At 39.9% G+C, this 25,063-nt stretch overlaps 1 protein-coding gene across 4 annotated transcripts in view; it reads right to left on the bottom strand.

The window, feature by feature from the left end:
• The window catches only part of col6a4a (collagen, type VI, alpha 4a), a 48,949-nt gene extending 29,134 nt beyond the window's left edge, over positions 1-19,815 (bottom strand). For 2 of the 4 annotated variants that reach the window (XM_084052533.1, XM_084052535.1), the window contains exons 1-7: positions 19,752-19,815; positions 18,298-18,337; positions 8,206-8,328; positions 6,701-7,309; positions 4,538-5,128; positions 1,694-2,254; positions 330-950 (exon numbers count right to left, since the gene is read on the bottom strand). In XM_084052533.1, coding sequence (XP_083908659.1) covers positions 330-950; positions 1,694-2,254; positions 4,538-5,128; positions 6,701-7,309; positions 8,206-8,281 — 2,458 coding nt within the window. In that variant the 5' untranslated portion in view covers positions 8,282-8,328; positions 18,298-18,337; positions 19,752-19,815. The remainder of the gene's footprint in view (positions 1-329; positions 951-1,693; positions 2,255-4,537; positions 5,129-6,700; positions 7,310-8,205; positions 8,329-18,297; positions 18,338-19,751) is intronic. The other 2 variants (XM_084052534.1, XM_084052536.1) reach the window with 2 other exon arrangements.
• Positions 19,816-25,063: the final 5,248 nt, after the last annotated feature.

The raw sequence follows: 25,063 nt of genomic DNA, 5'->3' as shown, positions 1-25,063 counted from the left end.
GATGGGGATTCTAAGCTAATAAACTACAGCCTTTCTCTTCCTGGAAAGTTGAAGCCATTGTTCTTGCATTAATAAACACATTTAAAAAAACTACAAAATCTTGTTTGACATGACCCACCCTGCCTACCGATGTCACTGGTATGCAGGTTTCTGAACTGTCCACAGTCCTCCTCTGACACACAGAGTTGAGTAGGCAGAAATGGTGTCATCTTATAATGAGCATTAGTTATTAATTATATGAAGATAGGTTGAAAATGGTTGAAAGTGGTCCTTTAATACAAAATATGTTTTATTTTGTTGAAATCTGAACATTAACAGCTGTCTCAAACCTTCTTTGATGGTTGATCTTCGCGTATTGATCGTGATCGCGTTGTCAAAGATGTCAGTGCACAGGATCTTTTGCATACTCTGCACCAGGGGCTTCAGTTTGGTAAAACTGTCCACTATAAACACATACCTCCTTGGAGGATAAGTGGCCATCTCCTCTAGTTCATTCCTATTAGCATTTTGGATCCCCAGACAGTACACGGTGACACCAGCTCTACGGAGATCCTTTGCCGCTGTTGTCACGTTGTCTTGGGATTCACCGTCTGTGATAATTACAGCCACCTGCTGGACACGCATGCTTTTCCTGCTGCCTCGCGCCTCGACAAAGACGTTTTCCTTAGCAAACTTCAGGGCAGCGCCGGTATTGGTACCGCCTCCACGGTAGGGTAGAATCTTGATGAAGTCAAGAATCTCACTCTTGTCATCAAAGGAGTCAAGGTAGACTTGTGCCGTGGGCCTGTCACTGTACGAGACAATGCCAACTCGCACCCTTTTCCTGCCAACATCTAGGCCATTCACAATATTGTGCAGAAACGTACGTATCAGCTGGAAGTTGGGAGTTCCAATGCTGCCTGACTCATCAATGATGAACACCACATCTGCCAGTTTGGCTTTGTTGCAATCTGGTAAAAAAACAAAACAGCACATGCTTTTTGTTAGGGTAATTCATATTGCTTTGCTCCAGACCTCTAAACTCAGAGTAACTCATGCATTATTGTCTACCTGTTAAGGAAGCGGTAAAAGGAAGTCTAATCATTAAATTAGGGTGAAATTCATTCTGTAGTCTGGGTTAACACAGTAACACAGAGGTTGTATTTGTGTATAGTTTAAGGAGAGTAAATTAATAATGAATTATCCTAATTAGGGTAGATATATATTATATATTAAAATATAAATATAAATATTTTATATAGAATTGTTTTGTAAAAATAGTTTTTTGTAATCACATACCGTTACAATTCATAGACTATAGTTATACAAATGTTACATTACAGTATGTATGAGACTGTTAGTATGTTCAGTACTAGTGTGATGCATGGCTTGTAGGTATGTGTGCTCGTTGGACACTTTGTTGGGTGCACCTAATGAAGACACTCTCATGTCTGATTTATACTTGGTTGTGCGACAGTGTTTTGCTCCAAAAATAGCAGAGCTACAAGCTCACAACGCATTGCAAAGTTTTGTGAGTCACCTAGCTGTGACATGTTTTAATAACTGTCTTCTTGGAAAGAGGACCAATGGAAACAAGTTAGTAGTCTTTTAACTTTATTGTATTTTCCTCAACATTTTTTGTTGCAGTGTATGCTCTGTAATTATTGGTATTTTTTATGTCAAAGAAATGATAACAAATGATAAGGATTCTCACCTCCAGTTATAATGGCTGCCTCGTCCTCAGTCTCAAAGAGAGTCTTCAGTTGAGGTATAATGTTGGTAGCCTGGTATACATGTGTAGCCACTGCCTTCATCTCTCTCACTGGTGCAGAGCCCAATGCTATCCCCACCACTTTCACCCCTTGAGACTTGACTAAGCGGGAAGCCTTAATCGCATGATCACTTGAATTGCCTCCTGACACAACAACCAGGAACTGCCCGAAGCCTTGGTCTTGTCGTCCGCCAGCCGCACTGGTGAAAAAATTTGTGCTGGCAGTCTGTAGTGCAAGACCCAGGTTGCGAGGTTCGTTGGGCTTCACGCGCAGACGGAAGCGCCGCACAGCAGACGTGGTCTCTGCTTTGGTTGCGTAAGCATTGAGAAGGAATTCAACACTGGCATCTTTGCTAAACTGGGCCAAACCAATGCGGTGGGCAGAAGCTCCTATGTTGAGTTGGGCGGTCAATCGGGTCAGAAGGTTCCGGGTCTGCTGAAAGTCTCCAGATGACAAAGCACTATCGACTAGGAAGAATATATCTGCAAACCTTTGGACCAAAGCTGTAAAAGTGTAAAAGAAAGAATGAAATTAAACAGATATAAAATGTATAGACAGTAAACACACAACAATTATAAGGAGGGAAAGTAAACACTTCACCCTGGTGGCAGAGTGCCTACAGTACCTACTACTACTAGAGAGAATGGCTTCGAAAAAAAGCAAAAGCTTCAACTAACCAAAAGCAACTGCAAATACGAATACTGGACAATAATTTGTTTGTCACATATCCATACTGTAGTAGCCTACTTACTGGCATTTGATCAACACATGGCAGTATACTCCTGGCGGGCCGTGCCTTTGCTTGTACGCAGCCATATAGTGAACCGTAGATTGTTGCTAGCCTATCCACTGTGTTTGTGCCTGGATAAAGTCCAGTGCCTCCTCAACCAACTGCTGTTTGACATGGTGATAATAATACCTCAAATTGAATTACTTAAAGTTGCTTATTTACATGGGGAATAAAGCAAGCTTTATTTTAATTACCATACAGTTTTTATTGTTACACAAAATGGCACATAATTGATCTATTCTTTTATAGTTTGCGGTTCATTGCTGTATTTATTCTCTGTTAGAGAGGGTGTTGGTTCACTTTCCCTTCCTATAATCTCACCAAAAAGTCCCCCCCTATTAAATGGATAGGGCAGATCCCTCCATCTGTGGGAGCCGCAGCACCACCTACGTTAATGTCAGTAGACTTATTTAGTGTCATAAACAGAGTCAGGGTGCAGCTATTGTACATGTTGGCACAGTAAAAAGGCTCTACTACACTAAATGGAATGGAACCATTAGTATCACTGTAACACCTGTGTTTACCCTACCATTTCATGTCAAAATGGCTGCCACGAATAAGGTTTGTTACACCATGTTGCAGAGATCTTTGCAACCTGCCAAGAAAGAATTTCTGCGAATAACCCCAGTTGAGTTCACACACAAAATCTGCAAGCCAACTATTTAAAAAAACAACACATTCTGCTATTTCCTCTCTGTCTGATTATTTTCTTTTCTAAATGATGTCTGCATTTTAAAGATTACTGTATGTTTTGGCTGATGCTGTATTCATGGCTGCCTGAACTCAAAAGTACAGTATTTGGAATGAGAAGTACTGCATTAATCATGATGATTAGAACTTGCTGAATTACTGTAGTATTATAAGTCATGCTTAGTGGCTAAAGCATGTACTAATCATTTTAGAAATAGTTTAAATCAGACTTAACCACCTATGCAGCTTTAGGATATGGTTCCAGAGATATTTTTTATTTTATTTCTATTTTAATTATTTGTTTTGTCTACAGAGAACCTTGTTACAGTAGACAAGCAGTAACAAGGTTGTTAACATCCTAGTAGATAGAATTTAGGGTCAAATATGGTCAAGTGAAGTCAGATGCCTATATCTCCCTATCTACCTATTGTTCCTATCGATACATTCTGTTCCTGTTCCTTAATTGTGAACAGAAAAGTTGTAAAAGCAAAATGTGTCTAATATGCAGATGCGTTTATGAAATAGTAACCATGGTGGGCTTTAGAGAATCATAGACAAACTAGAAAAAGTGCTCCTCGGAGCACAGGTCTCCGCCAGGTCAGGTACGTTATTCTGGCCTTCTGGTGGCGCTATAATAGGCTTATGTGAAAAGGGTGCCATTTATTCTTAGGTCTTTCACGGCAATCAGACACTGCATTCATGATTTGAGGCATTTTGTTCCAAAAATGTGTTTTGCTAAATTAGACCTGCTGGTGGCGCTATAACAGGCCAATGTGAAAAGGGTGGCATTTCTTCCTCGGCGTAGTGGGAATATGCGTGTAAAATTCCACGGAAATCGCAAGCTGCGTGCATAGTTTGAGGCTTTTTGTTCAAAACGGACCAATCCTGCAAACTTTGGAAGCCAACCATAGGCAATGAGGATGGAATATGGGAAATCGGACAGATCCGTGTTGATCACATGACTATAGAGATACTGTGTACCGATTTGCATGACGTTTGGATAAAATCTGTAGGAGTAATGTAAAAAAAATGTGTTTTGCACAAATCGGCCCCCTGGTGGCGCTATAACAGGCCCATGTGAAAAAATTGGGGCAGAGGTTCTGAATTGGCATCCAGGGAGTGTGTGTGCACAGTTTGGGAGCGAACGGGCCAACGGTGCCAGAGATTAGCTGGTAACACACAGACAGGACGGACGGACGGACACACACACACACACGGACGGACGGACGGACGGGGTGGAAAACATACTCTCTCGCCACGCCTTTCGGCCTGGCGGAGACAACAAGCAATAGAATTATTAACTTACCAAGCCTTTTATCCTCCATAGAAGTGCACACAGTCTGCAGCAGACCATTCGTCAGTCTCTGCAGAGCCTGGAAGCTGTCAATTTTGTAAACAAAACGTTCATGTGGCCGGTTGGCGATGGCCTTCAGTTCATTCTCATCAAAGGCCCCCACTCCTATGGCAAACAACATGACTCCAGAGGAGTTCCTCAGGAGGTGGGCCGGCAGGGCAACATCGTCTGCCGACTCCCCATCTGTGATCACCACAGCAATCTGAGGTACCCTCTCATCAGCACGGCTTCCCGCCTCCTTCGTGAAGTAGTGAGTCTGGAGGAATGTGAGGCCCTTGCCCGTGGAAGTGGCTCCTGTTTTGTAGGGAAGGTTGTCCACTTGCTCGAGTAGAGATATTTTGTCTGTGTGATCCTTCAATAGGAACTCCTGCCGCGGATCATCACTGTATTGTGCCAGACCAACACGTACTTTGTCTGGACCGATATCCAGGCCATCAATGATGCTGTGGAGAAACTGCCGGATCTCCTGGAAGTTGTCGAGGCCGATGCTCGAAGAGCCATCCACTAGGAAGACGATGTCAGCCTTGGTGGCTGTGGCACATTCTGCAGAGCAGGGACAACACAATCAGTATTTGGCACCACAGACTTGATCTAGATCTACTTTCTTGAAGACTTGACTGTTGAGCAGAGAATGTTTAATCGGTGCAAGGAAATGATTGCTGTTGTATTAACTGAGAAAGCTGATGGGTTACCATCACAAATGCATTTCATCATGTTGAAAACTATTTGTTTTTGTCTTGTGCACTGTCCACATTGTCTCTAGCCCAACAAAAAAAATACTTTTTTTGTCATTGAAATTACAAATTTCATAAAGAACAGTTTTTAATTGTTTTGGGGGTTATAGAATATGGATATGAATACAAATTAAAATAAATATTGATATGCTAGATCTACACATAATTGTTCCAACCCTAGACCTGAGGCTGAAAAAAACGCCTTTTAAATCCTGTTTTCACAAAAACGTAATAAATAAATAATAATAATAATGTTGCTATATACTGTATATAGCAACAACTACACACAGATGTGTTCCCAGCTTGAAAGGTATAGGTGTTCCAGGTCTAAATGGGCAAAAGAAAAGGCCTTATACGGCAAGTCTTGTGCCTTTCTTGAGATGGTGAGAAAATCTAACCATTTAAAGAAATGTGTACGCACGCATTCATGCATCCTTATCTTGGCTGTGCAGCCATGCTGTGACAAAAACTGAGTGATGGCATTCAGGCTTTTGTCAGTCACCAGTTGAATAACTACCATCAAAGTTGTACAATGAGCAAGGTCCTTAATTCCTAGTCTCGCGTGGCCAGACTGTTGCCTCACACAATTTTCAAATGTTTCCGGTCATACAGTCTGGAACATGGAAGCTCTGATCATGATTAAAATATAAAGCGGATGTGAAGCCTCCTCCTCACTTCCGTTTCGTCTTTACAGTCGTGCAAATTTCTCCTAATATAAATCAAAATCATGTAAGTATATATATCTTGTTGCTTAGCAGAAATGGAAATTAAAAAATAAAATGTATAGATATTTTTAAATATATTTTCGTGAATGGAAGTGCCAGCTTCCTCTCTTGGATTTCGGGAGGTGTAGTTCCAGCCTCTAGCATTCGAGATTGTGGAATAGTTGTCTGGCTACACGAGACTATTAATTCCTAACAGCTCCAGTACAGCTGCCCAGTGCCCAACAGCAGAAGAATGTGTTTGTACAAGAAGACACCCAGTTGTAAATTTAAGTAACTGTATGAGTGTGATGTAGAATATTTCTGGAAAAATGTGTTCTCTGCTGTACATTCTATACACTGATTAAATAAAAGTATTTTTAAAGTCATTGTTACAGTACAGTAGCTCACTGAATCACAGTAAGCTGTATACTAATAATACATGCTCATACTGTACATCAGTTAGGTAGGTTGGGGTTCCTAATTTAATTTGAACAGTTTCCCTTGTGAATTTAGAACTGCAGGAATAATCTATTAACCATTTAAGTTTCTGTTGTGGAAAGAATAAATGGCGAGACCTCATCCCGTCTCTTACTATTTACTGTAGGTCCTCGTATTCTACCAACAAAGTGAGGTCACTGGCTCATCCTGAGCTGTACACTAGCTACTGTACACGTTACCTTTCACCCTGAGAGTGAGTTGACGTTTGGCTTCCTCCACGGTTGTACACAGAGTTTGGACAATACTTTGAGAAATCCCCTGCAGTGCTGCGAAGTCAGACACACTGTAGACATGCTGGTCATAGGGCTTGTTTGCTATCTCCCTCAGCTGGTCTTCATCTGCATCTTTGATGCCAATGGCATACAAGATGATTCCCTTCTTCCTCAGCTCCCGAGCATGTGGCTCCACATTGTCCTGTGATTGGCCGTCAGTGATCACCACGGCGATCTGTGGCACGTTGTCGGCGGCTCTGCTTCCGGCTCGGTCTACAAAGTGCTCAGTGAGCATGAAATCCAATCCCAGGCCAGTAAGGGTTCCACCTCCCTTGTAAGGCAGGCTGCTGATGTTCTTCAGGATATCGTCCTTATTTTCGAAGGCGTTGAGGTGGAACTCAGTTCGCGGTGTGGTGCTGTACTGGACCAAGCCGATGCGGACCTGGTCAGGCCCCACATCAAAGCTGTCGACCAGAGTGTGCAGGAACTGACGGATCTGTTCAAAGTTCTTGGTGCCGATACTCCAGGAACCGTCCACCAGGAAAACGATGTCAGCTACAGCCTCTTCTGTGCAGACTGGGGGAAGGGGGAGAGTAGCCAATTGCCAGGTCATGGATGGTTTTCGGACAAGAAAATGAAGATAGCGGGAAAGCACTTGTGGTCAGGTTCATCCTTGGAAACATTTCCGCCAGTGAAAAAGCGTGTGCGTGATTGAAAAAGGAAGGTGGTGGATTAAACGTGGTGTTGGTAGATTTAAGAGAATGGAGAGCATTCAATCTCCAGGTCATGAACAGTTTCCGAGCTGTAGCAGGGAGCTGCTGGCAAAAGCATTTACCTCATAGTAGTGTACCCCAGGTGCAAAAGCGTGAGCATGATCTAGATAGAAGTGGTGGGTTACCATAGGACTGACTGCATGTCCACAAATAGATAGTGCTGCATATAGTGGTACAGTACAGGCTGTTGTCCTAACCCTACACAGGATGTTGATTGCTAACTGGAATGAAGAAGTCAACATCTCTCTTTGCTATGATTTGCATAGTGAACAAACAAAAATAAAAAACACGTGCAAGGTTAGTAAAGGTGCTCTATTATGGTGCTCATAATGTAATAAACATGAGAAACTCACCAATTATTTCTGTTTTCTGTGTGTGCATGTGATTGTAACATTGTAACATGTGTGTGCGTGCATGCATGCGTCCATCTGTGTGTGTGTGTGTGTGTGTGTGTGTGTGTGTGTGTGTGTGTGTGTGTGTGTGTGTGTGTGTGTGTGTGTGTGTGTGTGTGTGTGTGTGTGTGTGTGTGTGTGTGTGTGTGTGTGTGTGTGTGTGTGTGTTAATGTGCCCATGGATATTGTGTGTCACAGATGTATACAATCAGCTTATGTAATGTTGACATGAAACATTTGTCATCGTCATGTTACTTTATATTGTGGTATGCAGGAAGTTAAGTCATATATGGATAATCATACACACCTGTTTTCTGAGCACCGTTGCCGTAGAAACATGCGGCTACAATGAGACTAAAGAGAAGGCCCCATCTCCCCTCCATACTGGAATGGTTCTCAAGTTTCTCTCTTTACCTACAATGAAGAAACACTGTGTACAATGAACGATTACATCAGAAGGGCTGTCATGAAAAAGAGTCAGTTATTACAAATAATGGCATACTATATGTTTATTCATACTATATACAGTGCTACATATATTGCATACTGTATGTACATTTGTATGGGCCAGTGGGACTGAGTCCCTAACATTGGCTGTACTTTATGTGAAGCCATTTTCATGTGTTCATTATGTTATATTGTCCATCATAATAGCTGATCAACTGTGACGCGTTGAGAGCTTAAGGGAAAAAAAGAGCAAACCAGCAAGGACAGAGACAAATGTCAAGTTTACTAAATATTGAGGGTTTAAGTGGTTAAATATCCTAAAATACACATGAATCCAACATATTAATAGAAAAGATAATGTGTAAACAAACAAACAAAAAACATTAATTCACACAACACTGATGATAGTGCTGTCAAACAAGTGTATGAAGCTATATGAAATCTATGAAAAAGTTTAATCTTCGACCAAATTGTATGCAATATGTAGTGGGGGTCCCTACTTAATCTCTCTTTCAGCTAAGGGGTCCTTGGCCTGATGAACGTTGAAGACCCCTGTTATAGTCTTTTAATACTGCTGGTACAGGATGATTTTTACATTTTATAGAATATCTAAATGCTGTCATATTGCATGCATTCTCCCTGATAAGCTTTCACATTCCAGTACATCTATTGTTCTCTGTCTCTGCTTTACTAACAGTGAGATTTCTTCAAAATAATTCCTTTTCTTTGAAGAAACATGACATTCACTTTGGATAGGCTATCTTACTGTATAAATCAACGGCACTTATCCCTGGTTTGGTAACTACAGTATTAGAAGTTGGCAGTCACATTTAGTTTGATTGCCAAGTGGGCTGTAAAGGGCGGTTATTTGGCACATGTAAGTACAATTAAGGAAGTTGTGTTCGTATCCCTCAGGGAATGAGTATACCATGAACTTGGTTCCTCAAAATGAAATAGGACCACAGGGAAACCACAGGGATGTTGCAGAATTATCCAATGACTGTGCATGACATACTCTCCAATCTGGTCTATATTAGCGACATAAATCTGTAGTTAAAGGACGACTTCACCACTTTTCAACATATCTTCATATAATAGGTCCTCACTAATGCTCATGATAAAATGGTACAATTTTTTTCTAATCAGTCTGTGTCTCAGAGGAGGGCTGTAGACAGTTCAGAAACCTGTCTACCAGTGACATCATCAATGGGGAATCCAAGCTAATAGAAACTGCAGGCTTTGTATTCCTGGAAAGTTGCAATGCAATAATAGATCCCATTGTTCTCGCCTTAATAAAAATCGGAATAATTTTTTAAAAATCTTTTTGGAAAAAATAATCCTGCCTAACGATGATGTCACTGGTAGACGGGTTTCTGGACTGTCCACAGCCCTCCTATGAGACACAGACCAAGTAGATTTTTTTTAAATAATTTTATCATAAGCATTAGTGAGGACCTATTATATGAATTTGTGTTGAAAAGTGGTGAAGTCGTCCTTTAATGCAAGGGGACGTTTTCAATGCATGATTGCTAAAGTGTGTGCTTGACACTGTCTATCGGTGACCGTGTCTGCAATTGAAAAAAAATGGCATGTGAGCAGGGGGGGTTTCTAAAATAAGTATTTCTTTCCTTCCTTTGGTAATCTTTAACACTTCGTCTTTTTGAAGTCAGTCTCCCTCCTGGTGGATTGAACATGCCAGGAAAGATGAAGAGACATTACAATGCAGTAAGAGAGGGATTATAGACTCTACAGTAGGTCAGGGTTCTGGGGTTTCAGAGGGATTAAAAACAAATGTATCCAACAACATTTTCCACATGGAATACACACATATTATGTCAAAGCTACAGTAGTGTTTATATTATTAGAGATCCAAACCGGAGGGGTTAACCTAGCAATGTAAAGTAGAGTAAGCTTTATAGACAACTAGTAGAGTAGCAGTTAGGTAACTACGAATAATGTAATGCAATGCAACATTGTACGCAGCAAATGCATTAGATCTGACCAAATGGGTCCAAGATTTCTTTTCAGTGCAGCTAAATGTTTCCAGAGTTGTACCAGAAAAAATGCTTTTAACAATTGTCGATCTCTAACTGAGTGATTTGTTTTACTGCAAGATACTAATAGATATCTCTACTCATAAACAAAATAAGTACATCAAGAGCAGGTCTGAGACAGCTGTAAACGGCTATGGTAACTGGGTATGCTATTAGCTTGCCATGACTAAATGGGAACCGCTAGGTTTGAGTAAACATTTATAACCGCAATGTAACAGACAACCTGAAGTCACAGCTGTGAGCTGATCTACTAGGCTCTCAACACCATCCCACAAATTGTGCTTAGCTAAAAACTCAGCTCGCGAGATTTAAAGGGTATTTCGTGGTGATCCCCAAAGCCAGGGGAATTACTTCTCTGCATTTGATCCATCCTATTAACCCATTCAATCCGGGAACGCATCTACAAATGTCTTCTAAATCCTAACAGTTTTCTGAAAACCACATATTGCTATATCAGTGGTTCTCAAAGTTCTACATGTCAAGGACCACCAAAAATGATATGTATTTGGTCGCGGACCCGCAGAAGCAAAATATTTTTGTTCCAGGGAGAACAAAGATTTGATTTACAAATGTTCACTTTAAATATATATATACAGTTTACAGTGCAAATCTATATATACAAAGATTTGCCCAATTTTCATTATTTTTCTAGATATACAAGATATGAGCTTGTAGATCTGCTATTTTTGAATAGCCAAAGTATAAAATAATGGTTAAAACCTCAAATGACAGATGCTTTCCCGGTCTTAATGGGTTAAGAGCAGTGTGCAGGCCCAGGGGTAGGGGTCCAGTGTCTCACTTAGGCCTCAACATGAAGCCTGTAGGAGCCGGGATTGAACCAGGAACCTTCCGATTGATTCCCAGTGGGCTTCTCTACAGTACCACCTGAGCCTCTGCCACCCCATTTGGGTGGGCCTGCAAGCTACTGATCAATGGCTACCACATCAAACGTCTGGAGTAAGCCTGCCAATGAGCTTGCACAGTAAAATAATCTATTTAAATTAGGATTTCACGCAAAGTGAAATACTTATTTACATTTTACAGTTCTGACTTGACAGAATAAATCAATGATGGCATTTACAGTACATGCACACATTATCCTAAATAAAAGCTCATAATATATGAGCTCTATGAGGTCTAATTTGGCCATGCCAGTACAGTATATCCCAGCTGTTTTATTCAGGTTTCTCATAATTGGGATAAACTCTTATGTTAGGCCTGATAACACAGTGCAAACCAGATGGAATACTTGATTATGCTATGATATTGGTCCAAGGGAAACACTTTCTTTACACTCCATAAACCTAAATGATCTGTATCCAATAGCGTGGTGGAGAGTTCTTAGTGTGTTTATCTATTTTTTAAAAATGTTTTCTGTTAATACTCAGTTTTAAACGTTTTTAACAGTTTGCTTTGTTTTTTATCAGACCCCTAGTCTTGAATTCTGTAGGTTTATTTATTTTTTCCAATTGAAATGTTTGTAGTTCCAGATCCCAGCATACAGTTTTCAGTCCCACTGTATGGGAAAATGTATGAGAGCAGCATGCTGAATTTCTGTGAAAGTGAAACCATACGGTCCCTTCCAGGCCTCAACAGCAGAGATGATAACCAGTCAGTGCTTGTGTGTCCATGTGAGCGTGTACTTTTTGTCAGTGAGCACATTACGAAATTTGCCTGTTTCCATCTGTGCGTGTGCACGAGTATGTCTGCATATATAGTAAATGTGCACAGCCATGAACTTGCCAGCAATGCCTGTGTTTAGTCACACGCCAAATGGTTGAGGCCCCCAGAGTTAAAAGGGAAATGGGGGTTCACTGTAATTTGAAGCATGTGAACGTAATCAAACGAGAGCACTTCAGTGACAGTTGATTGGAATGAGGGGCTCAGCATCATTCAGCCATTGAAATGTTATTTACATTGACCTCCTCAACATTATTTGTTTAACCAATGTACAAGCAGTTCTTTCCAGCTCAGTGCTATAGATGAAGTGTTTGATGTTAAAGAGCGGGCCCCATTGCTGGGAATGGCATTCTTGTTGTTCAGCCCAAAATTGGAGAAGAGAGAGTTAGCTGGAGATTTGAAGCCTCTTACAGCGTTTCTCAAAATTCATCAAATTTAGGCAATTATTTTATTTGGAGTGGATGTATGGTAAATTAAGTATTCTAGCGTTAAAAGCAGGGTTCAAATGTGATGGCCAACTTGAACAAGTTCTGTCCAGGTAGTGAGACATGCTGGCTCTGCTGTGTTTCAGACAGATTTGGAAAGGCAAAGACTGTGGACATGCTGTCTGTGAACCAGACAAGCCACACATCCATCATTAAACAGCAGAGGAGAGTAGAGTACAGTATAATGGCATTTTATGTCACTGTTGTCATTTTCAAGGTTTGATACACACCTGAAAGACTAGCTCCCTTTCAAGGCTTTGTAAGATGATGCTAAGCTGTCTTTTTAGTGTGTGTTTTTTTTCTTTTCTTTTTTTTTAATCTGTCACTGTGGATACAGCAGGAATGCAGCTAGGTACAGCTGAGTACTGTCTGTATCAGCGAAGGCTAGCCAAGCTTTATACAAATTATCACATGGTTGGAATCTGACTTTCAAAGATTATAAGTTACTCACAGTATAAAAACAACAGGCAATTCTACAAAAGGCACAGCAGCTGTGCTGCAAGCTGTATACTGTAAAAAAGGAAAATATGTAAAAACTATGAAAAACAATGACTACGAAAAAAAACTATACTGGTAAACAATAAAGCTGCATATTTTGTTTTTAGATGTCTACATGTTGTAGTTGCTGCACAGACCCACCAAGAGGAATGTTCTAGCTTCAGGCAATCAGCTTAATCATCAAAGCAATTAAGGATGACTGTCTAAGTAATTCGGGTCTCCACATCTTGAGAGCACATGTTTGCAAGATAGGCCCTTAGTTACTTATGGATCGCCATACTTCCAATTATCTCTTGTTATCTCTTGTGTTAATAATGTACATCTGATCATAATGATTGAATGCATTAGCTACAAAAGAAAAATCCTAAGTGTTGTCTGCAGTCTCTGCAGCAATGTGAGCAATTCCTGTACATTCATTGTACTTAGTATGGTTTGGACAAAGCCAAAGAATATCTGCAGTGTTTGCTGTTAAAATGATACTGCATCTGGAATGGTTAATGGTATAGGCTGCATACTCATGCCATTAGGTCATAGTAAACAGCCACGTTAAACAATTTTATACCAAATGCATACATAAGAGACCAATAAATAAAAATAAATCAGGTAATCTAGAACCTGTTTCAGTCCCTTTTTTCGTTCTCAACCGGACCCCTCCGGTTCGTCAACATGGTTGCAAATAATCCATTGCATTTGCAATGCCATCCATTCCTATAAACACAAACATATGTGTAGCATTTACTGCACATCTGGCCTTTGAAGAACAAGGGGAACACCTATTGAACTTTTCTCCCCTCCCCCAGCTGTGTGGTGTAACCAATCCTGTCAAACACAAGGACACCATGCAGGACCCCCAGTCTGCCGTCTCCCAGCTGCTCTGGATGTGGCCCCTGACGCTTTACTTCACTAAACACAAACCCTACGTATGTTTTTTAACCCCTCACTGTGATTTACAGTTGGTGATAGCATTGTTTGAAAAGCAGATGTGTGTGCTCTGGCTAATCTAAACTAAGAGATCTGTTACTTCAATGTATAGAGGACATGCTGAACCCATGAACCCTGGCGTCCCTTTTCTGGGGTAAACATTTGGCACAAATAGCAGACGTACAAGCTCAGTAGCTCAGAATGCGTTGCAATGCTATTGTCGGTGAAGAGATATGGTAGCGGGTAAAAGGGAGTGGACATAGCCCTGGGGGACCTTGGTCAACTAAGTATATCATTGCTGTGTTTTGTGAATTAATGCCCTACTACAGCACTGTTTCCCAAACAGGGGGTCGGGACCCATCTTTGGGTCGCGGACACATTTTTATCGGTCACGAGTAAATATCTCCCTTTTTTCCTGTTTCCTACATTTAAAAAATATCGATATATTATTTCGAAAGATTCAAAAAACTTTTCATCAATTAAAAACAATTCCAACATTTTTAAAAAGTATTTCATAAATGAAATAAAAAAAATGATAATTTTTTTTAAAGTTTAAGAAGCAGTGAAAATAGCAGATCTACAAACTCACAACGCTGCGCAAAGCGAACCGTTGTGAGCTTGTAGATCTGCTATTTTCACTAGTTTGGCTCCCAGGAAAACATCTAATTTCTCTAAAGTTTTGGGTCTTGGCTTAAAAGTTTGGGAACCAGTGGCCTAAAACATTGTACAACGATGCCACGGAAAAGTAACAAATATAGCCGATCTACAAGCTCACAACGCTATGCGTTGTGAAAAAGTTTAAGAAGCAGTGAAAATAGCAGATCTACAAACTCACAACGCTGCGCAAAGCGAACCGTTGTGAGCTTGTAGATCTGCTATTTTCACTAGTTTGGCTCCCAGGAAAACATCTAATTTCTCTAAAGTTTTGGGTCTTGGCTTAAAAGTTTGGGAACCAGTGGCCTAAAACATTGTACAACGATGTCACGGAAAAGTAACAAATATAGCCAATCTACAAGCTCACAACGCTACGCGTTGTGAGCTTGTACATCAGCTATTTGAGCTATTTTGAACAGTTTTTAAAGTTAAAATGGAAGTGACTATAAGTGTGTCTGTGGGTCTTATAATCTCAGCTACCCTGATGAAGACAGCTTATTGAAATGTAATTAAAATCCATTGAGTGTGTGGTATTCTTTCCTATCTGAATCTTGTTGCCAGTACCAGCACCTCATAAAAACTGTGGTGTGAGTTTATCTACTCTCTCCTACTCCAGTTCATGACATAGCCATGCATCTGATATAAACTACAGTAATGTGGCAATGTTTCAAGACTTGTAAGACTCTTGTGTGTAAAGCAACCTGTTATCTCCATGATGTCACACAAATGAGGGATACAGAACATGTTAAAGGCTCCAGGAAAGTTTCAATGTGCCTAATGGAACAAACATGACAGTACACAATCTTACTGCCATATTTTTTCTGTGACAGTACCATTATGAGGTTTTTGGCGTGCTGAGCAAAAACATGGCCAAAGTGCTAGTAATTAAAGATTGCTGTTGTTTCCCAGACTTCAAAGCAAGCATCTTGGGGTTTAGTCTAATCTGAACCATTTTCCTGCACAGGAAACACTCATAATGATTTATTTTGTCTTGTTAGCATAGCTCATAATTAGGCTAATCTCATTGAGAGACCAAACACATGACCCTTGTCAGTTAAAAAATAAGCTGGGTCAAGACATGACACAGTATCAGCAAATCAGAGTAATGACTCGATATTGCCTGTCCGTGCACTGCCAAACAGGCCAGAGGTGTTGGAGCACATTTGGTGCATCTGACTAGCTCTAATAAGTTCTTCAATCTCTCCTTAGTATAGTACACACGTAATTCCACTCCCTATTGGATTCGCTCACTGCTAATGGGTATCTGCTGCCTTTAACCACATGAACCCTAGCGTCCCTAATATCCAAAGGCATGTAATAATAGGCAAACATCATGCAAAAATGAGGGAGCATTGGGCAACCATTTGGTAAAAACAGCAGATCTACAAGATCTGTAGATCGCACTGTGAGCTAAAATTCTAAATGACTGTGAAGCAGCTAGCTGATTGGTTGATGCGTATCAGCAGGAAATTCCTCATTATGAATTTCCTCAAATGGATAAAAAATGCATGCACTTTAGGGCAACGAGTTCAACGCAAGTGGACCTACAGTATGTGGGAATAAACTGTAAGGTTGAAATGAAATGTATGTCTGTTACATACATTTTATTTAAATGACAGTATTATAAATGCATAGAGAGCATTTCTCCGTTATTTGTTACTGATATACTTTATTTAGATGTATAGGGAATTGAACCCTTACAGTGCCTTTCTCCATTACAGTAACTGAGGCATGTGGATATTCAACTCTTACAGTAACCCTGGCATTATAGAGCCTTGCACTACCAATTGAGCAAACAATTAAAGGTGTATTTCACTTTAAAATACTTCTGGGGTCATTTTAATGTCTACTCAGGCTTTTGTGTGGACCCCAGTAATTTTTTAAGTTGCTTGATTCAATATTTATCAATTTGATATTCATTGGATCAGGTTTGATATATAAGCCCATTGAACTTCAAACTCCATTTTCACAAGACTCACTGAAAACACACATCCCTGGTTCTGGTGACTGATATTGACCTTCTAATGCATGAGGGAGGGCCATGCATTTTCAAATGCTTTTAAAAAAAAATCATGACCCCCTAATGCCTGAGATAGAAGGACAATATGAGTCACCAGAACCAGGGACGTGTGTTTATTCCATTAATGGAGATTGAAGTTAAATGCTTGGCTCATATAGGAGGGGGCATGCCTGTTGTAAAGAATATCAAATATCTAAATATTGAATCAAGCAACTTACAAACTGTCTTGGGGTTGCACACAAAAGCCTGAGAAGACATTAAAACCCAAGAAGTGTTTTAAAATGAAATACCCCTTTAATGGTATGTTCCACCCATTGGGCTACAGTAAATTAAATCCATAATCCCTGACCTTAAGATAATGAAGAAAACTAAAATGTTGCCATCAGGTAACAGGTTATAGTACATGTAAGTGTTGCCAGAGCATCCTTTTTGGGACACGCTGGTAGATGCATAAACCACATTAATCACAATGTCAACCCAGTTTGATTCTGGCCAGCGACCTGTGTTGCACCTTCCCCCCTCTCTGTCCTCTCTGTCCTCGCTGTATGTATTCCTATCTCTCTACAACTATGTCTGAAGAGGAAAACTAAAGGTGTTGCCAGAAATGTCTGGAAACAGGAACAGGAAAGAGATAAGTACTGTAAGGAGTCAGACTAAAAGCTCTGGTATCATCCCTGACCGCACAACGATGAAACAAACAAAGTCTTGTAATGAATAATCTGCACTGATGAGTCAAGGTATGTGTGGGGGTACACATCTGCAAACTCAAGTCCCTGTGTGAGTTCCATTGCTTACTTTAGTTCAGTTAACAGACTCAACATTTGATCTCTCCAGTTTATAGCCTCCATGATAAACATTATCATCCCTTCAACTGCATTAGTTTAGCGCTGCTGTCATCTGTTACTGTTGCAGTGTCAGCTGCATTTTGGACACGTCTTGTTGTCCTGCATTCAACTGTTGATATGGCTTTAACATTGCAGAATAATCTATCCTGGAGTCTCATCTTGCTGCAGTGGCTTGAAGCCTATATCTTACACTACAGTCTATATTACTTTGCAATACATTTAGATGGTGTAGGCATGGACCTGAACACGTTCTGAGTAAGCAAGTAGGGCTCAATGTGTTACTCAAGAACACATTTGGACATTTTGGATACAGAATAGACTCAATGATCACTAATCCACTCTGCCCCCCCTATTGTACCATCACACAGTCATCACACACTTTTAATTACATTTTGAAAATACCAGAGAAGAAAAACTGGCAGACATTTTAAAGATTACGTTGTCATCTTAAGAAGACAACTCATAAAATAAAACATGTGGCTGTTAGGACCCCAGTTTGTCCTGATGATTGGCCTATTCTCTTCCTGGCTTTCTCTCTCTCTCTCTCTCTCTCTCTCTCTCTCTCTCTCTCTCTCTCTCTCTCTCTCTCTCTCTCTCTCTCTCTCTCTCTCTCTCTCTCTCTCTCTCTCTCTCTCTCTCTCTCTCTCTCTCTCTCTCTCTCTCTCTCTCTCTCTCTCTCTCTCTCTCTCTCTCTCTCTCTCTCTCTCTCTCTCTCTCTCTCTCTCTCTCTCTCTCTCTCTCTCTCTCTCTCTCTCGCTCGCTCGCACGCAGACACGCACGCAAATTCGGTCCTACCTGAATAAGAAAGGATTCCAGCATTCACTCGTTCACATCACTGAAAAGAAGAGGGGATAAGATTTATTACCCTATAAAGCACTTCATTAGCCTACATTCTTTTGCACATCCTTAAATCAGTCATAGGCGTTGATAGAGCTATTACAGCAAACTGACTACGTTGTGACAGTTTTAAGAGAAGTCAGTCATGGATTAATTGAAAACATACCCAAAGGGTGCTCTACCCAGAGAACCCCCCCAGTTCGGAGTGTTTGGAGATGTAATGACACATACACCCCCCATTATAAGACAACGTTTGTCTTAGATTCTTGAAAGTTTCATTTTTTTTTTACACATTTCAAATCACGGTCACAGTCAAAACTGCAAACAAAATAATGTACAAAAATGACAATGACAAATGAAGGCATTCTGGAACTGCATACAAAGTCATTTGCTGTCTTGCTATGGCTCTAACCCAGACCCTCATGATCTAAACCAGAGCCAAGTTCAAACAAAGACTTAAAAAAAGAAAAAGTGAACTCTGACTACCACCACAAGGCAAGCACAAAGCAGCAATATCTTAAAAGGGTCTGTAAGTGATATTTCTCTGTTAAAATTAAAAGTGTTTTGATAAAATGGTAAAGCTCTAAATTCTGATAGTAGTATGTGTTGGTTAAATAACAGGGGTCACTCTCCATCTCTCCAGCTCAAACAATTTTTTTTTTTTTTCAAATGTGTCACCAATCCAGTCAAGATATAGAGAACCCATTTATCATCCTCAATTTTATAGTTTTGCAATTCCTGTTTTGTCTGCTCATGTTTTTCTTTCATCACTTCCATTTGCACTTGTTTATCTAGCCTTGGATCAAGACTATCATAGATGTATTTTATCGAGTCTGACTTTTACATGATCATAGATATGGAAATGTCAAAATCGATTACATAGCCTACATCTATGATAGTCTTGATCCAAGGCTATTGTTTATCCTGATTAGATGAAATTTGGTATCCTGAACGGAAAATGTATTTTCTGTTTAGGAAGGGCTAGGGAGATGGGGAGACCCCATCAGCAAACACAAAACAGGATTGGCTTTAGTATAATGGTAGGTAGGCTACTACAGTACAGCATGGATAAGGTGGACTGCATAACTTAACATTTAATTAATTTATATCTAAAAGAATTTTTCTAAAATGTTCCACTGTTCTCTGCCTAACTTTAACACAATTCTCAAATGCAATTTTTTTGTGATTAAGCAGTAAGATTACAGTTATTGTAGGCTAACCAGGCAATTTATTGCAGCACTCATTAGGCTACATCAGCAGCAGCTGCTCAACCTGCAACTTGAACACTCTCTGGGTTATTGTTAAGACAAGTCACATTTGCAGCCATTGCTTTTCAGTTATCGCCTATAATAGGCTACATCCATGCTAAGCTCATGTTCATGCTAATAATGATATTAATTGTGTTAACTTACAGCGTGGCTGGTGATGCATGGCTGTGAAGCGCGAAGGCAGGAATCCCATTGCCTTGTATGGGAGGAGGACTTTAGTTTAAAGTTGTTGTCTCTGGGTTCTACAGCCACGCCCACTCCTCACACCCATCCCACTTAACCCTACATTATGCTCCGTCGCACCACGGTGTCGCGCGCCCAAAATAGCCGAGTGTTCACCTGAATAATGTCCATAAGTGGTTTTTAACTTTACATAGCATGCTGCTTTGTTATTGGTAAGTGATATTTAACCCGCTGAAAAGTACAATATAGAGTTTATTTGTCAAAATAGTGCCGAGGTCAAAAGTACATTATAACAGAGTTTCAAAGAACAACATAAGAGTGCATTTGCCAAAATAGAAGTACTGTTAAAAAATAGAACAAGTTGGGAAAATGGTAAAATACCAAAAAGAATTAAGGATGCAAAAAATGGTAAAATGATCAATGTTAGGATAGAGAAAATATAGTCCAAAAAATAGATCAAAATGAGTCGCCTACTGTAAAAAAATAAAATAAAATAGGGATATTGTACTTTTGACCTCTTTGTTGTGTTGTGTTTGGGGGTTTAAAGAACACTGGGTTAAATATCACTTGCCAACAACAAAGCAGCATGCTATGTAAAGTTAAAAAACACAATCCTAATGGTGCCCACTCGTCCAGGTGCCCAGTTATCTCCACCCCTAAGTGCCCACTCACTTAGGGTCCCAAATGTCCCTAGTGCCCAGATGATTTTGGTGCCCTGTTGTTCTGGTGCCCACCTCTCCAGGTGCCCACTTGTCCAGGTGCCCAGTCATCCCAAAAATATGGTGCCCGGATGTCCCTAGTGCCCACCTGTCTTGTATTCGGAAAAAGTACTCAAATGTTATACTTAAGTAAAAGTATCAATACTGCTATGCAGAAATACTCTGTTACAACAAGTAAAAGTCTGGTATTCAAAATATACTTTAGTTAAAGTACAAAAGTATTGGCATCAAAACATCCTTAAAGTACAAAAAGTAAAAGTTGTACTTAAGTACAGTACTAGGTACTTTCCACCACTGGATAGAGCTCACTGCTATTTTTGATGCAGGACACCGTCGTGCGAGGAAATATTAAATGCAAAACGTGATGTAACTTAGTATGCCTACAGCTACAGTAAGGCTGGAGCCAGGCACAGCTCTTCACACTGTTCACAGACACAGATGGACACATTAATCATGTCGACACACACGCCGACTTTAAAACATGTAGAACCCAGAGGGGGAGTTTTAGCAGAAAAAAAGTTGTATTTGTGCAGCGTTATCAAAGCACTTCTTAAGAAAGGAAAATACAGACGATGATGATGTATATGCGTGTGTGTGTGTGTGTGTGTGTGTGTGTGTGTGTGTGTGTGTGTGTGTGTGTGTGTGTGTGTGTGTGTGCGTGCGTGCATGCGTGTGTGTGTGTCAATGTGATATTTTGGAAGTTGGATTACTGGTAGGCCTATTTATTATATATATATTATCTCTCTTGTCTAAACTAAAACTGTGTCAGGTGTAGCCTCTAAAATGCCATTTGATGAATGCTTTAAAATTGGTGAGTGCATATTTCTACATAATGATTGGTCCCCACAGTAATATCACCTTTATAACCCCCTTCATAGAGCTCTATAGATGCATATTACTGCCTCTAAAGAAGCTCTTTGAAAATAAAGAAGACAAACATAAACTGACATGTTTGGGATAAAGGCCAAAAAGAAAATGTTCATCCATTGTAAATACCAAACACAACTTTTACCAAACAGTAAATGTACAAAAATCACAAAAGGGAACAGGAAAGGGAAGAGATAGGCCGGCCAAAATCAACAGAAGGGGAGCTCTCTGGTCACACCCACGCAATCGGACATCAATCAATCCCAGAACGCTCGCCCCCCAATATAAAAAACAGAAGAAGAACGTAACAGTGACTCAACATTGATTTAGACAGACTAAACACACACACACACACACACACACACACACACACACACACACACACACACACACACACACACACACACACACACACACACACACACACACACACACACACACACACACACACACACACACACACACACACACACACACACACAGTTTGTGAGAGGATGGTGGTCATGTGACAGAGGTTACCAGTCCTAATTGAGTTCCTTTTTGTAAAGGAAACAATCATAATTGTGACATTGTGATTATGTGGTTTGAAAGGGGATATTATACATCATGAAATATGTTTTCAAAGGTGCCGTTGTCTCTGGCTTCCTTTTTCTTGGGAGTATCGGACTAAATAGCATTAAATGCTGATGACATAAGAATTGTTACCCAAGCTGAACTGTATGCTCATAAGAAGAAATTGTATTAAACAAAAAAGACAAAAGAAAAAAGAAATATGTTTTTATAGTTCTGACTATGGCATCACTTCGTGTGTTTCTTGAGGTTGTGGCACTAAAGCTATTTTGTCTTCATGGTCTCTAACTTTCCCTGTGTGAAAAGACAAAATAAACGGCTGGCAATGTCTTACATTGACCAGATCTTCTCAGCCCTTTCTTCTATATCCATAAAGATCTGAGGTCCTCCCATCTAATTAGTTTTAATTTTGCCCTTTAAAACTGAATGGCGACTGTGCCTTTGTACCAAGGCTGTGGAACGTGGTCTACCCATCTGGTGCTCCCTCTATCACCACTTAAAATGTTCTTGGTCTGGCAAGTTTTGCTTATTGACTACGACTCACCATGTACTTGACAAATAATGCAGACCATTTTCCTGTAGTATGAAAATCAACTTGCACATACATGAGACTTGTTGGAGATGCAATTCAACACATTAAATATCAATTTGGCATGGTAATTATTTGTCAAAATTATGTTATAGTTGCTTTTTAATTCTGGCTGAAAACAGTCCCTAGATTAACTATACTATCGGGCAGGGGTGTCAAACTCCTTTCCGCACTGGGCGAAAGGTAGCCTATAAAGACTGGTCAAACATTGGCCAAATTGTCAAATATGTCAAATAAATTAAGTCCATTGTCAGCCATTGTCACAGACTTAAAACATGACCACCCTGCTGCAGAAATCCACTGAGCGATTGCTGCTTTTACAATGTTGTCCAATAAAAATGTAACAAAAAAATAGATAAGAAAAGAAAAAAAAGTTTGTTGTTCAAGGATTGAGGAAAAGAGTTCATGTTTACACATTGATATCCATCTATTTTTTTAATAATTCAAGGTTCAAGGGGCGTGAGATTAACTTTCTATTCCACTAAAAACAACATCCCCTTTGAAATTACGTGATAGTTTAAATATTAAAAGTTCTGCTGAGGCACAAATGCGAAGGAGAAGATGAATTGGGATGGTCGGAACAGCAGTTACACGCTATATATTTTATTTGTATTGTTGCACCAACTCAACCAAAGATAGGGATAAAACATAATACAAACAGCTCAAGATCATACATTTATTTATTAACAAGGGCTTAGAGTTTAAAAACCTCATCCAATGCAAATACACTTTTAATTTAAGCAAGGAAATATCATCATCTGGTGAAGAATATTCCATGGATGAGCCTGGTCTGAGTCATCGCTGCTGTTTTTATGCCAGTCGGGTTTTAGGTTCTATGGAAGTGTCATCCTGACTTCCACACAACATCAAAACCCTTACTGGAATCAGGCAGCCTGGACTTGCATCACGGTCCCCTAGGGTGCCACGGCACCTTGATTTATTTAACAATATGAGGAGCAGTCCAATACAGACAAATAAATCCATAAGAAGCAGGCAAGAATCCAAAATGAAGACCATCAAACTGTTTCATGTACAGTACAGGGTCTCAGGAAATCAGACAAACAGAACACATGAGAGCCAAGATGTAAAGCACAAGCTAATAAAACCTATCAATCGGACAAGGAACCAAAGAAGTAACATGAGGAGTGTGAACAGGTCCAGTATATGGGTGTGTAGGTCAGGTGATGAGGAAGGAAGAAAAGTCCAAGGACATCTGCTGGACAGCTAGATGAAGGCAGGGTCTGGGGAGTTGATGGAATTCCATTTTAGGAATTTGTGGCAAAAGTCCCAGGCTGACAGCCACATGAATGTGTCTCTACAAATTGAGCTGGTTATATTTCTGGTAACGAAAAGACATCAGACCATGAAGGCATTTGATATCTGTTCAATTATATGTCTAGCATATTGTTCTCATTTGATTTTATAAATAGCTTGTTTTCTAGTTCATCAGAATTCCCATTACCAGCTTTGGGAGTAAATAGTGTTTATGTCTACGTTGTTAATGTTTGTCAACAAACCAAACCAAACAAATTAAAGATTCCTACATTGGACTAGCTCAGTGAAAATCTTTCTACAACAGTTTGCAAGTAAAAAAGAATTATGTTCAACATCAGTTTTCACAGACAAACTCAATTGCATGTTGTCATTTATCCGAATGCTGTAAAGCTTTTTAACGGTACCTGTGAGACTCGCCACACAATTTTCCATAGTTTCTCTAAATGTGTCTTGCAAGATACTCCTGAAATTGAATTAAACCTGAAGGGTCCAGGCAGTGAGGTCCATTTAGGTTCATTAGATATGGCCCTTTACCTTCCTCTCCATCAACCTGCCAAGAATCCCACAACTGGATATCTTACTGAAAAAGGCCTATAAATCAAAAGGTGAACATTTATAGTGTCTATAAACACTGCAGCTGAAATTAAATACTGTATGCCAAACTGTGACAGGATAAACTTGCCAGAAATCGAACAAATCTTGTCTACTACTAGAGCATCTTCATTTTTGTCCTGCTTGAAGTTGAAGTACGTATTTAAAGCTGAGTGCAAAACATTTATCCTGTGGGTCCATTTCATTCCACACTGAATGGCTTTTCCATTACATTCAATTGCTTGAAACTTTAAACAACAGCAACAATTAGCGCACTGAAACAAAGATGGCTTAGTGGGTTTAGTTTCAGTAAAATATGGATAATTATTCTTGCTGAAACGCCAATCCTCCTGGCGACACAATCTTCACAACTCCCTTTGCTACAACTACAACTTTATACCTTTATAACTTAACATGTCCCAGAAAATGGCAATTATTTTTGTTTGCAATTAGGAGGGCCAGTGACCTGAGAAATGTGTTTTGGTACAGAAGAAAATAAATCAACACTTCAGACTTTGGTATTGTCCAAGGGATCAATCTGTTTTCACTTTATCTTCATCTAAATCATCAACATATTTGTTTCATTTAATGAACTGAGTTCAAACCTGAAGCTAGAAATGTAATGCTGATGTCTACATGTGTGTGGGCAGCTATATGTCAGT

Source organism: Gymnoscopelus microlampas (genome assembly GCF_963454915.1).
Source record: "Gymnoscopelus microlampas genome assembly, chromosome: 3".
Lineage (NCBI taxonomy): Eukaryota > Metazoa > Chordata > Actinopteri > Myctophiformes > Myctophidae > Gymnoscopelus > Gymnoscopelus microlampas.
Note: the sequence above shows the minus strand (reverse complement) of the source record. Positions and strands in the feature narration are given on the sequence as shown.